The following is a 17,087-nucleotide window of genomic DNA, read 5'->3' on the forward strand; positions in this document are numbered from 1 at the left end:
CTTGAATGTTTTTTCATAAAATTGCTATAACCAAGAAAAATATTTTTAAAAGGTAACTGGATATTGACTCAAAACAATTTATGGGAGGTGATTTTAGAATTAGTACATTAAGAAAGATAATCTGAATACTTAAATGCCACATATTATAAATATTGCCAATTTTTCTAGCAAAATTATGCCTTTTTAAGGGCATTGATGCCTGAAACTACTTTATCTTCGTCAAGATTGTTTCTTCTCCACACTTTCCTGGTTTTTTATCAATAGTTTTTTTTTCTTTTTTTCTTTTTTTTTTTGAGAGGGAGTTTTCACTTTTGTCGCCCAGGCTGGAGTGCAATGACGCGGTATCAGCTCACTGCAACCTCTGCCTCCTGGGTCAAGCGATTCTCCTGCCTCAGCCTCCCAAGTGGCTGGGATTACAAGCACACGCCACCACACCCAGCTAATTTTTTTGTATTTTTAGTAGAGATGGAGTTTCACCATGTTGGCCAGGCTGGTCTTGAACTCCTGACCTCAGGTGATCCACCTGCCTCAGCCTCCCGAAGTATTGGGATTACAGGTGTGAGCCACCACACCTGGCCAATAGTTGTTTCTTTAACATTTGAAAACCATTCAGATTTCTGGCTTGTGTTGCATCCTACTGCCATACAGAAAACAGTGCTTCAATTTTTAAGGTTATTTATTTCTTTTTTTCAAAGTTTAGGTTTTTATTGAATATGCTATAAAAGAGGTTTAGTCAAAAAGACCAAAGCCCATGTCCTTATCAGACTCCTCAGATTGTTCTTTCTTTGCTTCCACTTTTTTTCAACTGAAGCAGTAGCAGTGGAGTGGGCAGGACCTCCAGCTACTGCAGGTCCACCAGCCCTTACATTGCAAATTGGGTTCCCAATGCGGACATTGGCTAGGGCATTTGCAAACACACCAGGCCAGAAAGGTTCAACATTTACACCAGCTGCTTTAATGAGGGCTTTGATTTTATCATCATGCAGAACGAGGGCCGAGTAGATGTAGGCAAGCTGGGAGAGGGAGGCCATGGCACGGGCATGTGTGGGGTTGGCGCTGCTGGACACAGTGCTAATCGCTGGATAAAGTGAGGCTCTCACCCCAGTGTGGCCTTAGCTTCCTTGGAAGGACCAAGCACCTTGGCAGCAGCTGAGGAAAGGGGAGTTTTTAAGGTTCTTTAAAAATTTATCGGCCGGGCATGGTGGTTCATGCCTGTAATTCTAACACTGGGAGGCCGAGGCAGGCGGATTGCCTGAGCTCAGGAGTTCGAGACCAGCCTGGACAACACGGTGAAAACCCATCTCTACTAAAATACAAAAAATCGGCCAGGCATGGCAGCATGTGCCTGTGGTCCCAGCTACTCGGGAGCCTGAGGCAGGAGAATTGCTTGAACCTGGGAGGAGGAGGTTGCAGTGAATGGAGATCATGCCACTGCACTCCAGACTGGGCACAGAGCAAGACTCTGTCTCCAAAAATAAAATAAAAATGTATCTAAGATGACTCTTTCTGAACCTTTCTGGCTATCCAAATGAAGATGTGCAAACTGTTCTTAGGTATGTATTCATTTAGTTTATGCTCTCATCAAACCAGCATGTCTTGCAGTAATTCTTCCTGCTTAGCCTAATATTAATATTTTTCCTACTTGCCAGTGGGTAGGACTTACACTAATAACCCTCCATCTCTCTGTTTTAGTAGTTTAAGCATTTATCCTCACTTGTAACCTTTATTAAAATCAGTTTTCATAATCTAAAATATTCTGCAATATGACAAATCTTAGGAAATAAAATAGGCTGGATTGATTTGGGTTTAGACAAATTGGATTTACACTCGAGCTGAATGTAATAGATGGTGAAACATAAATGGGACACGTATCAGTTGTGCAGTATATAGTGATGTTGAGCATTTTTTCATGTACTTGACCTTTGCATGCATTCTTTTGAGAAATGCCTACTAAGATCTTTTACCTTTTGAGACAGGGTCTTGCTGTGTTGCCTGGGCTGGGAGTGCAGTGGCACAGTCATGGCTCACTGCAGCCTCGACCTTCGGTGCTCAAGTGACCTTCCTGCCTGAGGATCCACCATGCCTAACACCACACTGGTCTCGAACTCCTGGGCTCAAGCAATCCTCCCGCCTCAGCCTCCCAAAGTGCTGGGATTATAGGCGTGAGCCAGCACACCCAGTCCTTTTACCCAGTTTTAAATCAGATTGGTCATTTTTCACTGTTCTTTATATAGTCTGGTTTTTAACCCCTTGTCGGGTACATATTTTGCAGATGTTTCATCCCATTCTGTAGGTTGTCTCATCACTCCTGTTTCCTTTGCTGTGCAAAAGTCTGTCAGTTTGATGTAATCCCATGTGTTTATTTTTGCTATTGGCCTGTTTTGCTGAGGTCTTATTTTAAAAATCCTTGGGCCAGGCGAAGTGGCTCACACCTGTAATCCCAGCACTTTGGGAGGCTAGAGTGGGTGAATCACATAAGCATAGGAGTTCAAGACCAGCCTGGGAACATGGCAAAACCCCATCTCTACAAAAAAATTAAAAATTAGCCAGGCATAGTGGTGCACACCTGTGGTCCCAGCTACTCGGGAGGTTGGGGTGGGAAGCTCACCTGTGCCCACGATTGATTGAGGTTGAGGCTGCAGGGAGCAGTGATTGCGCCACTGCACTCAACCTTGAGTGACAGAGAACCTCCCTGTCTCAGAAAAAACAAAAAAACAAACAAAAAAACCTTGCCCAGCCCAATGTTGTAGACTATTTCCGTATGTTTTCTAGTAGTTTTGTAATTTCAAGCTACATTTAATCCTAATCCATTTTGAGGTGATTTTTGTGTATGGTAAGAGGTAGGAGTCTAGTCTCATTCTTCTTCATGGGGATGTTCAATTTCCCCAGCACCGTGTATTGAAAAGACTGTCTTTTCCCTCATGTGTGTTCTTGGCACCTTTGTTGAAAATCAGTTGACTGTAGGTGGCATGCGCAATATATAAAGAGGAAAATCAGCCATGGACCAATAAAGAATGTGAATTTGAAGCGATTTTTTGTTTGTTTGTTTGTTTTTAATGACGAAGTCTCGTTCTATGGCCCAGGCTGGAGTGCAGTGGCGCGATCTTGGCTTACTGCAAGCTCCGTCTCCCAGGTTTACACCATTCTCCTGCCTCAGCCTCCCCAGTAGCTGGGACTACAGGTGCCCACCATCATGCCCGGCTAATTTTTTTTGTATTTTTTAGTAGAGATGGGGTTTCACCATGTTAACCAGCAAGGTCTCGATCTCCTGACCTCATGATCTGCCCGCCTCAGGCTCCCAAAGTGCTGGGCTTACAGGCGTGAGCCACCGTGCCCGGCCTGAATAATTGTTCAGTTCAACATATTTTCTAGTATGTGTCAAATTTGTATTATGTCACAAACAAACATCTTCATTTTTTAATTGCTCATTATAAGAATGATGTTTTACTCAAGAAGAGATTTGTTTTGTTTTGTTTTGTTTTGTCTTGTCTTGTCTTATTTTTTGGAGACAAGCTGTTGCTCTGTTGCCCAGACTGGAGTGCAGTGGTGCAATCACAGCTCACTGCAGCCTCAGCCTCCTGGGTTCAAGTGATCCTCTGGCCCCAGCCTCTCAAGTAGCTGGGACCACAAGTACACGTGACCATGCCTGGCTTATTTATTTATTTATTTATTTATTTAATTTTTTGAGACAGAGTCTTGCTCTGTCACCCAGGCTGGACTGGACTGGCACCATCTCTGTTCACTGCAACCTCCGCCTCCCGGGTTCAAGCAATCCTCCTGCCTCAGCCTCCCGAGTAGCTGGGATTACAGGTGCACACCACCATGCCTGGCTAATTTTTGTGTTTTTAATAGAGATGGTGTTTTACCATGTTGGCCAGCCTGGTCTTGAACTCCTGACCTTAAGTGATAACATCTGCCTTGGACTCCCAAAGTGCTGGGATTACAGGCATGAGCCACTACACCTGGCCAAATTTTTTTATTTTTTGTAGAGATAGGAATTTACTATGTTGCCCAGGCTGGTCTCGAATTCCTGGGCTCAAGTGATCCTTCTGCCTCATCCTCCCAAAGTGCTAGGATTACAGGCATGAGCCACTGTGCCCAGGCCAGAAGGGGGATTTTTTTAAAAGCCCTTAAAATAGCTCTGAGCTGGACACTTTTTTTTTTTTTTTAAGATAGATCTCACTCTGTCACCCAGGTTGGAGTGCAGTGCCTCTGCCTCCTGGGTTCAAGTGATTCTCCTGCCTCAGCCCCCTGAGTAGCTGGGATTACGGGCACCCACCACCACACCTGTAAGCTGGACACACTTAACTGCTACTGTAACTGCTGAGAGTTACTATGAAGTTAGCAAAACATTGTTACATCAGAGCAGCGTTGTCATCATAATTAGACTAGTGAGTTAGTAAAGTAGATGAGAATTCCATCCACTGCTGTCAGGAATGGCTTCAGGGAAAGATACTTATCCTACTTTGCCTAAACTCAGTAACAACTGCTCTGATGAGAGTCCCTACAAATCTGCTAATAAGTAAGGACTTACGGGGTTCTGGGGGTTTTTGTTTGCTTGTTTTGCAACCTGGGAGCTACAAAGATAAGGTCAATAACTTTGTGTTCCCCTTTGGCATCTATATAGAAAGTTTTATGTTCCAGAGGGAAATATGTGTGCAAGGAAAGCAAGTGTGACCTGAGTGTAGAGCAAACATAAATTCAGAAGTCAATATAGTTACTGTTTTTTGTGGCTGGCCAGACATTTCCTTTAGGCAGTGGGTAGGCCTGAGGCAAACCCAGGTACCTTGACTTTTCCCTTAAAGTCAAGTTAAAATGGGCCTGATGCAGTGGCTCACAGCTCTAAAGTCAACAGTTTGGGAGGCCAAGGCGGCTGGATCACTTGAGGTCAGGAATTTGAGACCAGCCTGACCAACATGGCAAAACCCCGGCTGGGCATGGTGATGCACTCCATCTCATTTAAAAAAAAAAAAAAAAAAAGTCAGATTAAAATGGACATTGTGGGCAAATTGTAAAGGATAGCATGCAGTTAGAGTTACAGATACCTGGCCCTGACTTGATCTTGGTGATACCTGGGTACTTAAATGGTTATCTTTTAGTTGAGTTTCAATAGCACAGCTGTCTGTCCTGCAGCAGCAGGGGACTAAACGTGAATGCACAACTGCCTCCAGTCCATGGAATGATGCTAAAATGATTGTATTTGGCTCACAAGATATCTTTTCTTCTTGCTTTCCTAATCGTCAGGTATGAGGAGATTCATTTGCCACAATTTTCATTAAAGCAAGGGATGATCCCAAGACGTTATGTTATGCCTTGGAAAGAAAACATGATATTCAGGAATGTGAATCTGAAGGTATTTCCCCATAAGCATACATAAGAAAAAAAAAAAAAAAACATTAAGTTGGATACGGTGACTCATGCCAATAATTGTAGCACTTTGGGAGACCAGAGGCTGGTGGATCATTTGAGGTCAGGAGTTCAAGACCAGCCTAGCCAACATGGTGAAACCCCGTCTCTACTAAAAATATGAAAATTAGCTGGGCATAGTGGCGGGCACTTGTAATCCCAGCTACTTGGGAGGCTGAGGCATGAGAATCTCTTGAACCCGGGAGGCAGAGGTTGCAGTGAGCCGAGATTGCGCCACTGCAATCTAGCCTGGGCGACAGAGCTAGATTCTGTCTCTAAATAAATAAATAAGTAATATATATATAATTTAGTATATCTGTGATAGATGTACATAACTATACAAAAACTGTTTTGATGTACTGCACATAAACTTGCAAATGAATGTTAAATAGTAATATTTGTTTAAATAACCTATTTATATACTGAAGAATTTCAGAAATTTCACGTGATGCTATCTAGAAGTTGTTAAACTCATCATCAGAAGATGCCATTAATATTAAAGGTACACTACAGAGTGTATATTTTTTAGGTTGCACTGCATATTCAGATAGCGAGGCATGGGAATATTTTGGCTAGTTTTACACATGATTTACCCATTCAATGCTCCTGTTCAGTCAGCGGTTTTATTTACTTATTCCTTTTTTTCTTTTTGGAGACAGGGTCTTGCTCTGTCGTCCAGGCTGGAGTGCAGTGGCATGATCAAAGCTCACTGCAGCCTCAATCTGCTGAGCTCAATTGATTCTCCTGCCTCAACCTCACAAGTAGCTGGGATTACAGGTGCACATCACCACGCCTTGCTAGCTTTTTTATTTTTAGTAGAGATGAGGTCTCACTATGACTTCCAGTTTGGTCTTGAACTCCTGAGCTCAAGCGATCCTACTGCCTCAGCCTTCCAAAGTTCTAGGATTATAGGAGTTAGCCACCACGCCGGGCCTACTTTATTTATTTATTTATTTATTTAGAGATAGGGTCTCACTCTGTCACCCAGACAGGAGTGCAATGATGCAGTCATGGCTCACTGCAGCTTCAGCAACCTCTTGGGCTCAGGTGATCCTCCCACCTCAGCCTCCTGAGCAGCCGGGACTACAGGCATATGCCACCATGCCCAGAGAGTTTTGGTATTTTTTGTAGACATGGGATCTCTCTATGTGGTCCAGGTTGGTCTCCTGGGCTCAAGCGATCCTCCTGCCTCGGCCTCCCAAAGTGCTAGGATTACAGGCATGAACCACTGTACCTGGCTCCAGTCAATAGTTTTAAAACAGCAGGAAAACTATATAGGTAAAATGCTGCAGCCACTGTAGAAGATAGTGAGACCATTCTTCAAAAAATTAAACATAGAATTACCATATGATTCAGCAATTCCACTTCTAGGTATATGCTCAAAATAATCTAAAGCAGGGATTCCAACAGGTTTGTTTTAAAACATTTTGTGGCTGCTGCGATGGCTCATGCCTGTGATCCTAGCACTTTGGGAGGCCGAGGCAGGCAGATAACCTGAGGTCAGGAGTTCGAGACCAGCCTGGCCAACATGGTGAAACCCCATCTCTACTAAAAATACAAAAATTAGCCGGGCATGATGGCACGTGCCTGTAATCCCTGCTACTTGGGAGGCTGAGGCAGGAGAATCGCTTGAATCCAGGAGACAGAGGTTGCAGCAAGCCAGATCACACCAGTGCACTCCAGCCTGGGCAACAGAGCAAGACTCCATCTCAAAATAAATAAATAAATAAACAAATATGTTTACTCAGATTTACTACAGTCTTAATATTAGTCTGCATTTCATGTAATTTAGTAGCGTATCAAGGTCGTTTTAAATGCCCTAAGTAGCTTCAGCATGGTAACAGTATTGACTTTTTCATTTATGAGAATTATAGGTTGTAAACTTTATAAGTTAAAATCAGTAAAGAAAAACTTTGTTTTGATTGCATCAAAACACTTATTCTTGACCTTACTTTTAGAGCTATGATTCAGCATCATTTTTCAGAGCTATTTTACTTTTGCAATTTAGTTGACAGTGTTCCTACCAATGAAACTTAAATAAGTGAATTAAGTAATTAAGTAAAGTGAATGTTCCCACACTGAGTAAATGCTAACTTATGCTTTCCTTCCTTTTATTTATCCTCACCATTTTTCCATTAGGAGTTTAAAAACTGCATCTAACAACATTAAAAAATGTAGCACAGAGGCTGGGTGCAGTGGCTTATGCCTCTAATCCTAGCACTTTGGGAGGCTGAGACAGGGGCGTGGTTTGAGGCCAGGAGTTTAAGACCAGCCAGAGCAACATGGCGAGATCCTGTCTATAAATTAAAAAAAAATTATCCAGGCATTGTGCATTGTGGTGTGTGCTGTAGTTCCAGCTGCTTGGGAGGCTGAGGCAGGAGGATTGCTTGAGCCTAGGAGTTCCAGGCTGCAGTGAGTTACGATTGCACCACTGCACTCCAGCCTGGGTGACAGACTAAGGCCCCCCATCTGTGAACTATATATATATATAACACAGCATTTTATATATATATAATTAGCAGACCAATCCAGTTCCACTGCCTAATCTTACCACATTCCTCTACCTTTCTCTCCTCCTCACTGTATCTTTATTATTCATCCTCTTTGATCTTCAATGTCAGATGAACCAAACTGAAACAGACTTGCAGGATGTTTAATTAATTTATTTATTTTTCATAAATATATACATATATATATATAAACACAACATACCAGAGTTGGGACTGCATCCCAAGAACAGGCCAGAATGCTATTTGGCAATATTGAAGAATCAGAAGTAGATATGTATTTAAGTTAATAACTTCAAATAGTTGTTATTTATTTATTCAACAGTCATAACAGCACCATTATACTTTATACCCTTTTGATACTTAGTAGTTGGCAAAGCTTTTTCATTCACATATATTTTATTTGCTACTCAAAGAATCCTTTAATATTCCCATTTTATATTTGAAAAAACTGAGTCTTCTGGGAGTAAAGGACTTGAAAAGGTCACGTTAAGCAGTGAAGCTCAAGTTCAACGATCTGCCTCCAAATGTATCACCTTTATAATCTGCATGACTCTTTCTGGTAGTCAGATCACACTGACCCACAAAGCATTGCTTTTAGAAAAGGGATGTTCCTCTGTTCAGCAGAGCTTCCTTCTCAACCAGGATGGTTAGAAAAACTATGGGGAAATTTCCATCTTTTTTTGGAGAGGGGATGGGGTCTCACTCTCTTGCCCAGGCTGAAGTGCAGGGGTGTGATCATAGCTCACTGCAGCCTTGGTTTCCCAGGATCAAGGGATTCTCTTGCCTCAGCCTCACAGACATGTGCCACCATACCCACCTAATTTTTTATTTTTTGTATAGATGGCGTCTTGCTATGTTGCCCAGGCTGGTCTCAAACTCCTGAGCTCAAGCAATCTTTCTTGGCTTCCCAAAGTGCTGGGATTAGAGGTATGAGCCATGGCTCCTGGTGAAACTTCCCTCTTAATCTAACAAGAAAATGATGTTTGATGTGTAACAGAGAAGATTTTCTTTCCTCTTAGCGAGCAGAAGTGTGTGGAATCCATACTGGCCCTTTAGAAGACTCTCTGTTTTTGGATCACAGTGAAAGGCTTTGCCATGGGGAAGATCGCAAAGTTGTCTTGCAGAAAGGCCCACCAGAAATAAAAATTGCAGATATGCCTCTGCATTCGCCTCTCTCCAGATACCAAAGCACTGTGATTTCCCATGGCTTCAGGAGGCGACTAGTCTGATGGAAGAAGAGTAAAATAATAAAGTGTTTCAATCTCTGCTCTCTTACTGTCTCTGATAAATGTTTAATGTGTTGTAAATTTGTATTTCACCTGCAAGTTCAATTTGTTTAAAGGTCTTAAGTCAGTTGTATAACTTAGAGATTATACAAGCTTTAGCAAGGAAACAGACTCTGAGATAATCTGAGATGAAGTGGAGGAGGAAGGAAAACTGCCTTGCTGACATTCATTTCACACTAAGCACATAAGAATCAGCAGACCAATCCAGTTCCACTGCCTAATCTTACCACATTCCTCTACCTTTCTCTCCTCCTCACTGTATCTCTATTATTCATCCTCGTTGATCTTCAATGTCAGATGAACCAAACTGAAATAGAGTTGCAGGATGTTTAATTAATTTATTTATTTATTTTTGATACAGAGTCTCGCTCTGTTGCCCAGCGGCTCACTGCAACCTCTGCATCCCGAGTAGCTGGGTCTATAAGTGCACAATTCAGGAGGAAAGAGAGCATGCCTGGCTAATTTTTTATTTTTTGTAGAGGTGAGGTTTCATCATGTTCCTCAGGCTGGTCTCAAACTCCTGAGCTCAAGTGATCCACCCACCTAAACCTCCCAAAGTGTTGGGATTACAGGTGTGAGCCACCACGCCTGGCAAGATTTGGAAATATTTTTGCTACTTGCTGATTCCACCTAACCTCCTCTTTTCTGACTACTCCAACACACATATACCTAAGATTCTGGATACTGGTAATTAATCACCATGGTAATTAGAAGTGTTTGGCAGAAAACTCTTTGATGCATCAAACAATTTTAGTGAGAGTGTAGCAGGACGAGCCACAGACGAAACTCCTCAGACACTGAATTAAAGAAGGAAGAGGTTTTTTTATTCAGCCGGGAGCGTCAGCAGACTAGCATCTTAAGAGCCGAGCTCCCCGAAAAAGAAATTCTTGGACTTTTTAAAGGCTTACAACTTTAAGGGGTCCACGTGAAAGGGTTGTGATAGATCGAGCAAGCGTGGGAAACGTGACTAGGGGCTACATGCATCAGCTAACAGAACAAAAAGTTTTACAATGCTTTTTTCATACAGTGTCTGGAATTTACAGATAACACAAGTAGTTTAGGTCAGGGGTTGATGTTATTATTACTACTTTTTTTAACCGCTAGGGCAGGGTGGTGGTGTCAAGGTTGTCTGGCTATTTATCTTATTTTTATTTCTTTCTAACTTTTTTCTTTCTCTCTTTCCTCCTGTCTTGTGAACTACACAAGGTGGAGGGAGGAGGGCAGCAGGAGTAGTAGTGGTCTCCTTCCTTAAGAGAGATACATTTTCTGTATTGGTTTAGAGTATCCAAGTGCCAATTTCCTACAGCAAATAATTTATTCACATAATTTGGCTACACAACAACTACCATATGTAAAGTGATGCAGCCACTGTAAAAGACAGCCTGGTAGTTCCTCAAAAAATTAAACGTAGAATTACCATATGATTCAGCAATTCCACCTCTCAGAATATACTCAAAAGAATTGACACCAAGAATGTGAACAGATATTTGTACACCAGTGTTCATAGCAGCATTATTCACAAGAGCAAAAATGTGGAAACAACCCAAATGTTGATCAGCTAATGAATGGATAAGCAAAATGTGGTATACACCTACAATGGAATATCATTTACCCACAAAAAGGAGTGATATTCTGATACATGCTACAACATGGAGGAACATTAAAACATCATACTAAATAAAACAACCCAGACACAAAAGAATAAATATTGTGTGGATTCCTCTTATGTGAGATCCGAAAATAGTCACCTTCATAAAGAAAGAAAGAATAGCTGGGCACAGTGGCTCACACCTGTAATCCTAGCACCTTTGGGAGGCCGAGGTGGATGGATCACCTGAGGTTGGGAATTCGAGACCAGCCAGGAGAAGTGGCAGGTGTGGTGAAACGTGCGGAGGCAGGTTTTGGGAGGTGGGAGGCTGGTGGGCGAGATCGTATGATAAAAAGGGAGGGAAGGAAGGGAAGAAGAAAGGGAAGGGAAGGAAGGGAAGGGAAGAGGGAAGGGAGGGAAGGGAAGGGAAGGGAGAAAAAGAAAAAGGGAAAGAAAGAAAGAAAAAGAATAATTAGTTTACCACAGTCTGTGGGGAGGAGGAATGGGGAAGTTATCATTTTAATATGTACAGAATTTCAGATTGGCATGATGGAAAAATTCTAGAGATGGATGGTTGCTAAAGGTGAATGTATGAAATGCCACTAAATAGGATATTCAAAAGAGATAGCCAGGTGCGGTGATGTGGGCTTGTAGTCCCAGCTACAGATGCTGAAATGTGGGGAGGATTGCTTGAGCCCATTGGTTAGAGACCAGCCTGAGCAACATAGCAAAACTTTTATTTTATTTTATTTTATTTTATTTTATTTTATTTTATTTTTATTTCATTTCATTTCATTTGGTTTTGTTTGTTTTTTGAGACGGAGTCGCTCTGTCGCCCAAGCTGGAGTGCAGTGGCATGATCTCAGCTCATTGCAGCCTCCACCTCCCAGGTTCAAGCGATTCTCCTGCCTCAACATCCCAAGTAGCTAGCTGGGACTACAGGCGCATGCCAGGACACCTGGTTACATTTTTGTGTTTTTAGTAGAGACGGGGTTTTACCTTGTTCGCCAGGATGGTCTCCATCTCCTGACCTCGTGATCTGCCTGCCTCGGCCTCCCAAAGTGCTGGGATTACAGGCATGAGCCACCGCGGCCCAGCCAAGCACAGCTATTCTTAACGTGACAAATGCTCAATATGCCGTCTTCGTATCATGAAGTGGCATATATAAATTCTGTTTAATTTAGGCCAGGTGCTTCGTAGCATATCAAAGATAACTGAGACGGCAGCCTTGGATAAAAAGCAGTTCAGACTTGAGGTTCTTGGCATATTCTCACCAAATTACTATTTAGTAATATAGCTGGGACTACAGGCTCACACCACCATACCCAGCTAAGTTTTTTGTATTTTGGGTTTCACCGTGTTGACCAGACTGGTCTTGAACCCTTGAGCTGAGGCAATCCACCCACCTCGGCCTCCTAAAATGCTGGGATTACAGGCATGAGCCACTGCGCCCAGCCAGTAATACACTTTTTTTTAAATGTTAGGTTATTTGTTTTACTTATTTGTTTATGTATTTATTTATTTTGAGACGGAGTCTCACTCTGTCAGCCAGGCTGGAGTGCGGTGGCACAATCTCGGCTCACTGCAACCTCCACCTCCCAGGTTCAAGCAATGCTCCTGCCTCAGCCTCCAGAGCTGGGTCTACAGGCACCTGCCACCATGCCCGGCTAAATTTTGTATTTTTAGTAGAGATGGGGTTTTACTACGTTGGCCAGGCCAGGCTGGTCTTGAACTCCTGACCTCAGCTGATCCTCCCACTTCAGCCTCCCAGAGTGTTGGGATTACAGGCATGAGCCACCACACCCAGCCTTTTTGTTTTATTTTCCTAAAGACAAATTATTGCTCTGTTGCACAGGCTGGAGTGCAGTGGCTATTCACAGGTGAAAACAGCATACTGAAGCTTTTCTAAAAAACAATATTGCCTGGCGCAGTGGCTCACGCCTGTAATCCCAGCACTTTGGGAGGCCTAGGTGGGCGGATTACCAGGTCAGGAGTTGAGACCATCCTGGCTAACACGGTGAAACCCTGTCTCTACTAAAAAAAAAAAATTAGCCGAGCATGGCGGCGGGCGCCTGTAGTCCCAGCTACTCGGGAGGCTGAGACAGGAGAACTGCTTGAACCCGGGAGGCAGAGGTTGCAGTGAGGCGAGATCAGGCCATTGCACTCCAGCCTGGGTGACAAAGCAAGACCTCATCTCAAAACAAACAAAAACAATATTTTAAGATTTAAGTATGTACATTTTTTGGACAGAATGCTATTGCGCACTTAATATACTACACTATAGCATAAATGTAATTTTTTTTTTTTTTTTTTTTTGAGATGGAGTCTCGCTCTCTCACCCAGGCTAGAGTACAGTGGCGCCATCTCAGCTCAATGCAGCCTCTGCCTCCCAGGTTCAAGCAATTCTCCTGCCTCAGCCTGCTGAGTAACTGGGATTACAGGCACGTGCCACCAAGCCTGGCTAGTTTTGGTGTTTTTAGTAGAGATGAGGTTTCACCATGTTGGTCGGGCTGGTCTCAAACCCCTGACCTCATCGTCTGGCCACCTCGGCCTCTCAAAGTGCTGGGATTACAGGCGTGAGCCATCGCTCCCAGCCGTAAATGTAACTTTTATATGCATTTGGAAACCAAAAAAAATTTGTGTGATTCACTTTATTGCAATACTTGCTTTATTGCAATTCTTCCAGTGATGGAAATTAAAAGTACTACTCCAGGGAATACAAGAATGCTAAGTGACACAGCCATGTTGCTGATATGGGGAAAGTTTTAGTGGTCTACATAGAAGATCAAGCCAGCCACAGAATTCCCTTAAGCCAAAGCCTAATTCAGAGCACTTCCAGCGGTCTGGAACTGAACGTGCAATATCTCCCTCCCTGCGTTTCTGGGTTAAATCACATTTAGTCAGGATGTATAAGGTATAAGTATAAGTCACACCCTGACTAACTGTGATTTAACCCAGGAATGCAGGGTTAGATTAATATCCAAGAATCAGTTAATGTAACACTCTATATCAAAAGAATAAAACACAAAAGCCACATGATCTCAGTAGACACTAAACAAGTGTGTAACAAAATCTAACACTCCTTCATGATAAAAACTAGGAATCAAAGGAAACTTCCTCAACCTGATAAAGCTCATCAGTGAAAAACCCACAGCAAAAAAATTAAAAACAAACAAAACAAAACAAAAAACCCACAGCTAATATTATAACTAATGGTGAAGAAAGACTGGATCACTTCCTCCTAAGATCAGGAACAAAACAGAGATGCCTGCTCTCACCAATTCTATGTGTTATAGACTCAGCTTCTTAAACCTCATGAGCCAACCTCTGCTAGCTTCATCAACTTCTTAAACCTCATGAGCCAACCTCTGCTAGCTTCAGACTATTCTTCTGCAGCTTCTTCACCTCTCAGCTTGCTCTGGATTGGGCATTGGCTTAAGAGAATTTTGTGGCTGGTTTGACCTTCTATATGGACCACTAAAACTTTCCCCATGTCAGCGATATGACTGTTTGACTTATTAATATCATTCATATATTCCCTGGAATAGCACTTTTAATTTCCTTCAAGAACTTTTCCTTTGCATTCAAAACCTGGCTGTTTGATGCAAGAGGCTTTCTTTTGGCCTATCTTGGCTTTCAACATTTCTTCACTAAGCTTAACCATTTCTAGCTTTCAGTTTTGATACAGTTTGAATGTATGTTCCTGTCCAAATCTCATGTGGAAATGTAATCCCAAGTCTAGGAGGTAGGGCCTGGTGGGAGGTGTGTGGATCATGGAGGCAGATCCCTCATGAATGGCTTCGGCCATCCCCTTGGCGATAAGTGAGCTTTTACTCTGAGTTCACATGAGATGTGGTCCTTTAAGTGTGTAGCACTTCCCCCACCCCGACTCTCTCTTGCCCCTGCTTTTGCCTTGTGATGTGCCTGCTCCCACTTTGCCTTCCACCATGAGTAAAAGCCCCCTGAGGCCTCCCCAGAAGCCAAGCAATGGTGGCGCCATGCTTCTACAGCCTGCACAGCCATTAGCCCATTTAACCTCTTTTCTTTATAAATTACCCGGTCTCAGGTACTCCTTTATAGCAAAGCGAGAACCAACTAATACAGATTTAAAGTGGAAGACGTGTGATATTTCCTTTCTCTTGAACACTTAGAAGCCATCGTAGGGTTATTAATTGGACTAATTTCAATACTGTTGCGTCTCAGGGAATAGGGAAGTCCAAGGAAAGGCGTAGGAATAGGGGAATGGCCAGTAAGTGGAGCAGTCAGAACACACACCACATTTATCTATTACGTTTCTGTCTTCTATGGGTGCAGCTTATGGCGCCCCAAACAATTCCAATAGTAACTTCAAAGATCACCGATCACAGATCACTACAACAGATATAATAATCATGAAAAAGCTTGAAAAATTGTTAGAATTTCCAAAATGTGACGCAGAAACATGAAGTGAGTGCATAGTGTTAGAAAAATGGCACCAATGACTTAACGGGGCTGCCACAAATCTTCAATGTGTAAAAAACACAGTGTCTGCCAAACACAAGAAAATGAGGTATGCTTGTGATTCTTTTTATATGCTGCTGGATATGATTTGATATTATTTTGCTAAGGATTTTTACATCCATATTCAACAGGGATATTGCTCTGTGCAGCTTTGATATCACAGTAATACTGGCTTCATAGAATGAATTGGGAAATATCCTTCCTATTTTTTTGAAACAATGTGAAAAGAATTGGTATAAATTCTTCTTTAAATGTTTGGTAGAATTGACCAGTGAAGCGGGCCGGCCGCGGTGGCTCATGCCTGTAATCCCAGCACTTTGGGAGGCCGAGGCGGGCGGATCACAAGGTCAGGAGATCGAGACCGTCCCGGCTAACACGGTGAAACCCCATCTCTACTAAAAATACAAAAAAATTAGCCGGGCGTGGTGGCGGCGCTTGTGGTCCCAGCTACTTAGGAGGCTGAGGCAGGAGAATGGCATGAACCCAGGAGGCGGAGCTTGCAGTGAGCCGAGATCGTGCCACTGCACTCCAGCCTGGGTGACAGGGCCAGACTCCATCTCAAACAAACAAAAAAAAAGAATTGACCAGTGAAGCAATCTGTAGCCTGGGCTTTTCTTTGCAGTTAGGTTTTGGGTTATTTATTCAATCTTTTTACTTATAATAGGTCTATTCAGATTGTCTTTTTTTTTTTCCCTTGAGTGAGTTTTTGTTATTGATAATATTAAAAAGAAGAATGTTGAATTAATATGAATAATAGTTGGATTTACATTTGCAGTTTTACTGTGTTTTCTATATGCCTCATGTCCTTTTTGTTCCTCAATTTACATTTACTGCTTTCTTTTGCATTAAGTGAATATTTTCAAAGTAGCGTTTTAATTTATTTAATAGTTATTTAATATATTTTTTGAAGTATTTCTTTAGTGGTTGCTCTCAGGCTTGCCATATGCAACTTAATTTATCAACTTCAGATTTCAACTAATTTAATTTCAGTGAGATATAGACCCATTACTTCATTATAGCTCTATTTCTTGCCCCCCGTTTTTGTGTTATTACTGTTACACATATTACATTTTTAAATGTTACAAATACAACAGCACATTGGTATAATCATTACATTATATAATTTTATATCTTTTAAAGAAGCTGAAAGAAGGAAAGATAGCAAATATATATTTATAGCTTTTGTTATATCAACCTTCTTACTTATCATTTCTGGCTCTCTTCATTTGTTCCTATGGATTTGAGTTACCATCTGGAGTCATTTCTTTAGTCCAAAACAGCTATGCCACCATCCGTCTCCTTTGGGCTGTTATTGGCAAATATTTTCTTGTTTTTTTAAATTTTTTAACTTTATTTTTTTTTGAGACAAAGTCTCACTCTGTTGCCCAGGCTGGAGTGTAGTGGTGCGATCTTGGCTCACTGCAACTTCTGCTTCCCAGGTTCAAGCAATTCTCATGCCCCAGCCTCCTGAGTAGCTGGGATTACAGGCACGTGCCATCACACCCCGCTGATTTTTGTGGTTTTAGTAGACAGGGTTTCACCATGTTGGCAAGGCTAGTCATGAACTCCTGACTTCAGGTGATCCACCCTCTTCAACCTCCCAAAGTGCGGGGATTACAGGCGTGAGCCACCGCACCCATCCAGGCAAATATATTTGTTTAGGTTATAGGCCCCAAAATACAGTGTATACATATTATTTTACACTATTGCTGTTTAAATCAGTTAAAAGAAGAAAGCAGAAGAAATATGTATTTATACTATCTTGAATAATTACATAATTAGATTTACTGGTTGTTA

General features: G+C 42.1%; 1 protein-coding gene and 1 pseudogene across 1 annotated transcript; one reads left to right on the plus strand and one right to left on the minus strand.

Moving 5' to 3' along the window:
- Positions 1 to 729: 729 nt before the first annotated feature.
- Positions 730 to 1,031, minus strand: LOC103878802 (annotated as a pseudogene).
- A 3,264-nt stretch (positions 1,032 to 4,295) lies between these two features.
- Positions 4,296 to 9,191, plus strand: TEX43 (testis expressed 43). The gene is made up of 3 exons (XM_003912848.4): positions 4,296 to 4,522; positions 5,245 to 5,353; positions 8,936 to 9,191. Exons 1-3 carry the CDS (start codon positions 4,437 to 4,439, stop codon positions 9,143 to 9,145), a joined length of 405 nt encoding a protein of 134 aa, XP_003912897.1. The 5' UTR covers positions 4,296 to 4,436; the 3' UTR covers positions 9,146 to 9,191.
- Positions 9,192 to 17,087: the final 7,896 nt, after the last annotated feature.

This window comes from Papio anubis, chromosome 5, assembly GCF_008728515.1.
Source record: "Papio anubis isolate 15944 chromosome 5, Panubis1.0, whole genome shotgun sequence".
NCBI classification, from domain to species: Eukaryota; Metazoa; Chordata; class Mammalia; order Primates; family Cercopithecidae; genus Papio; species Papio anubis.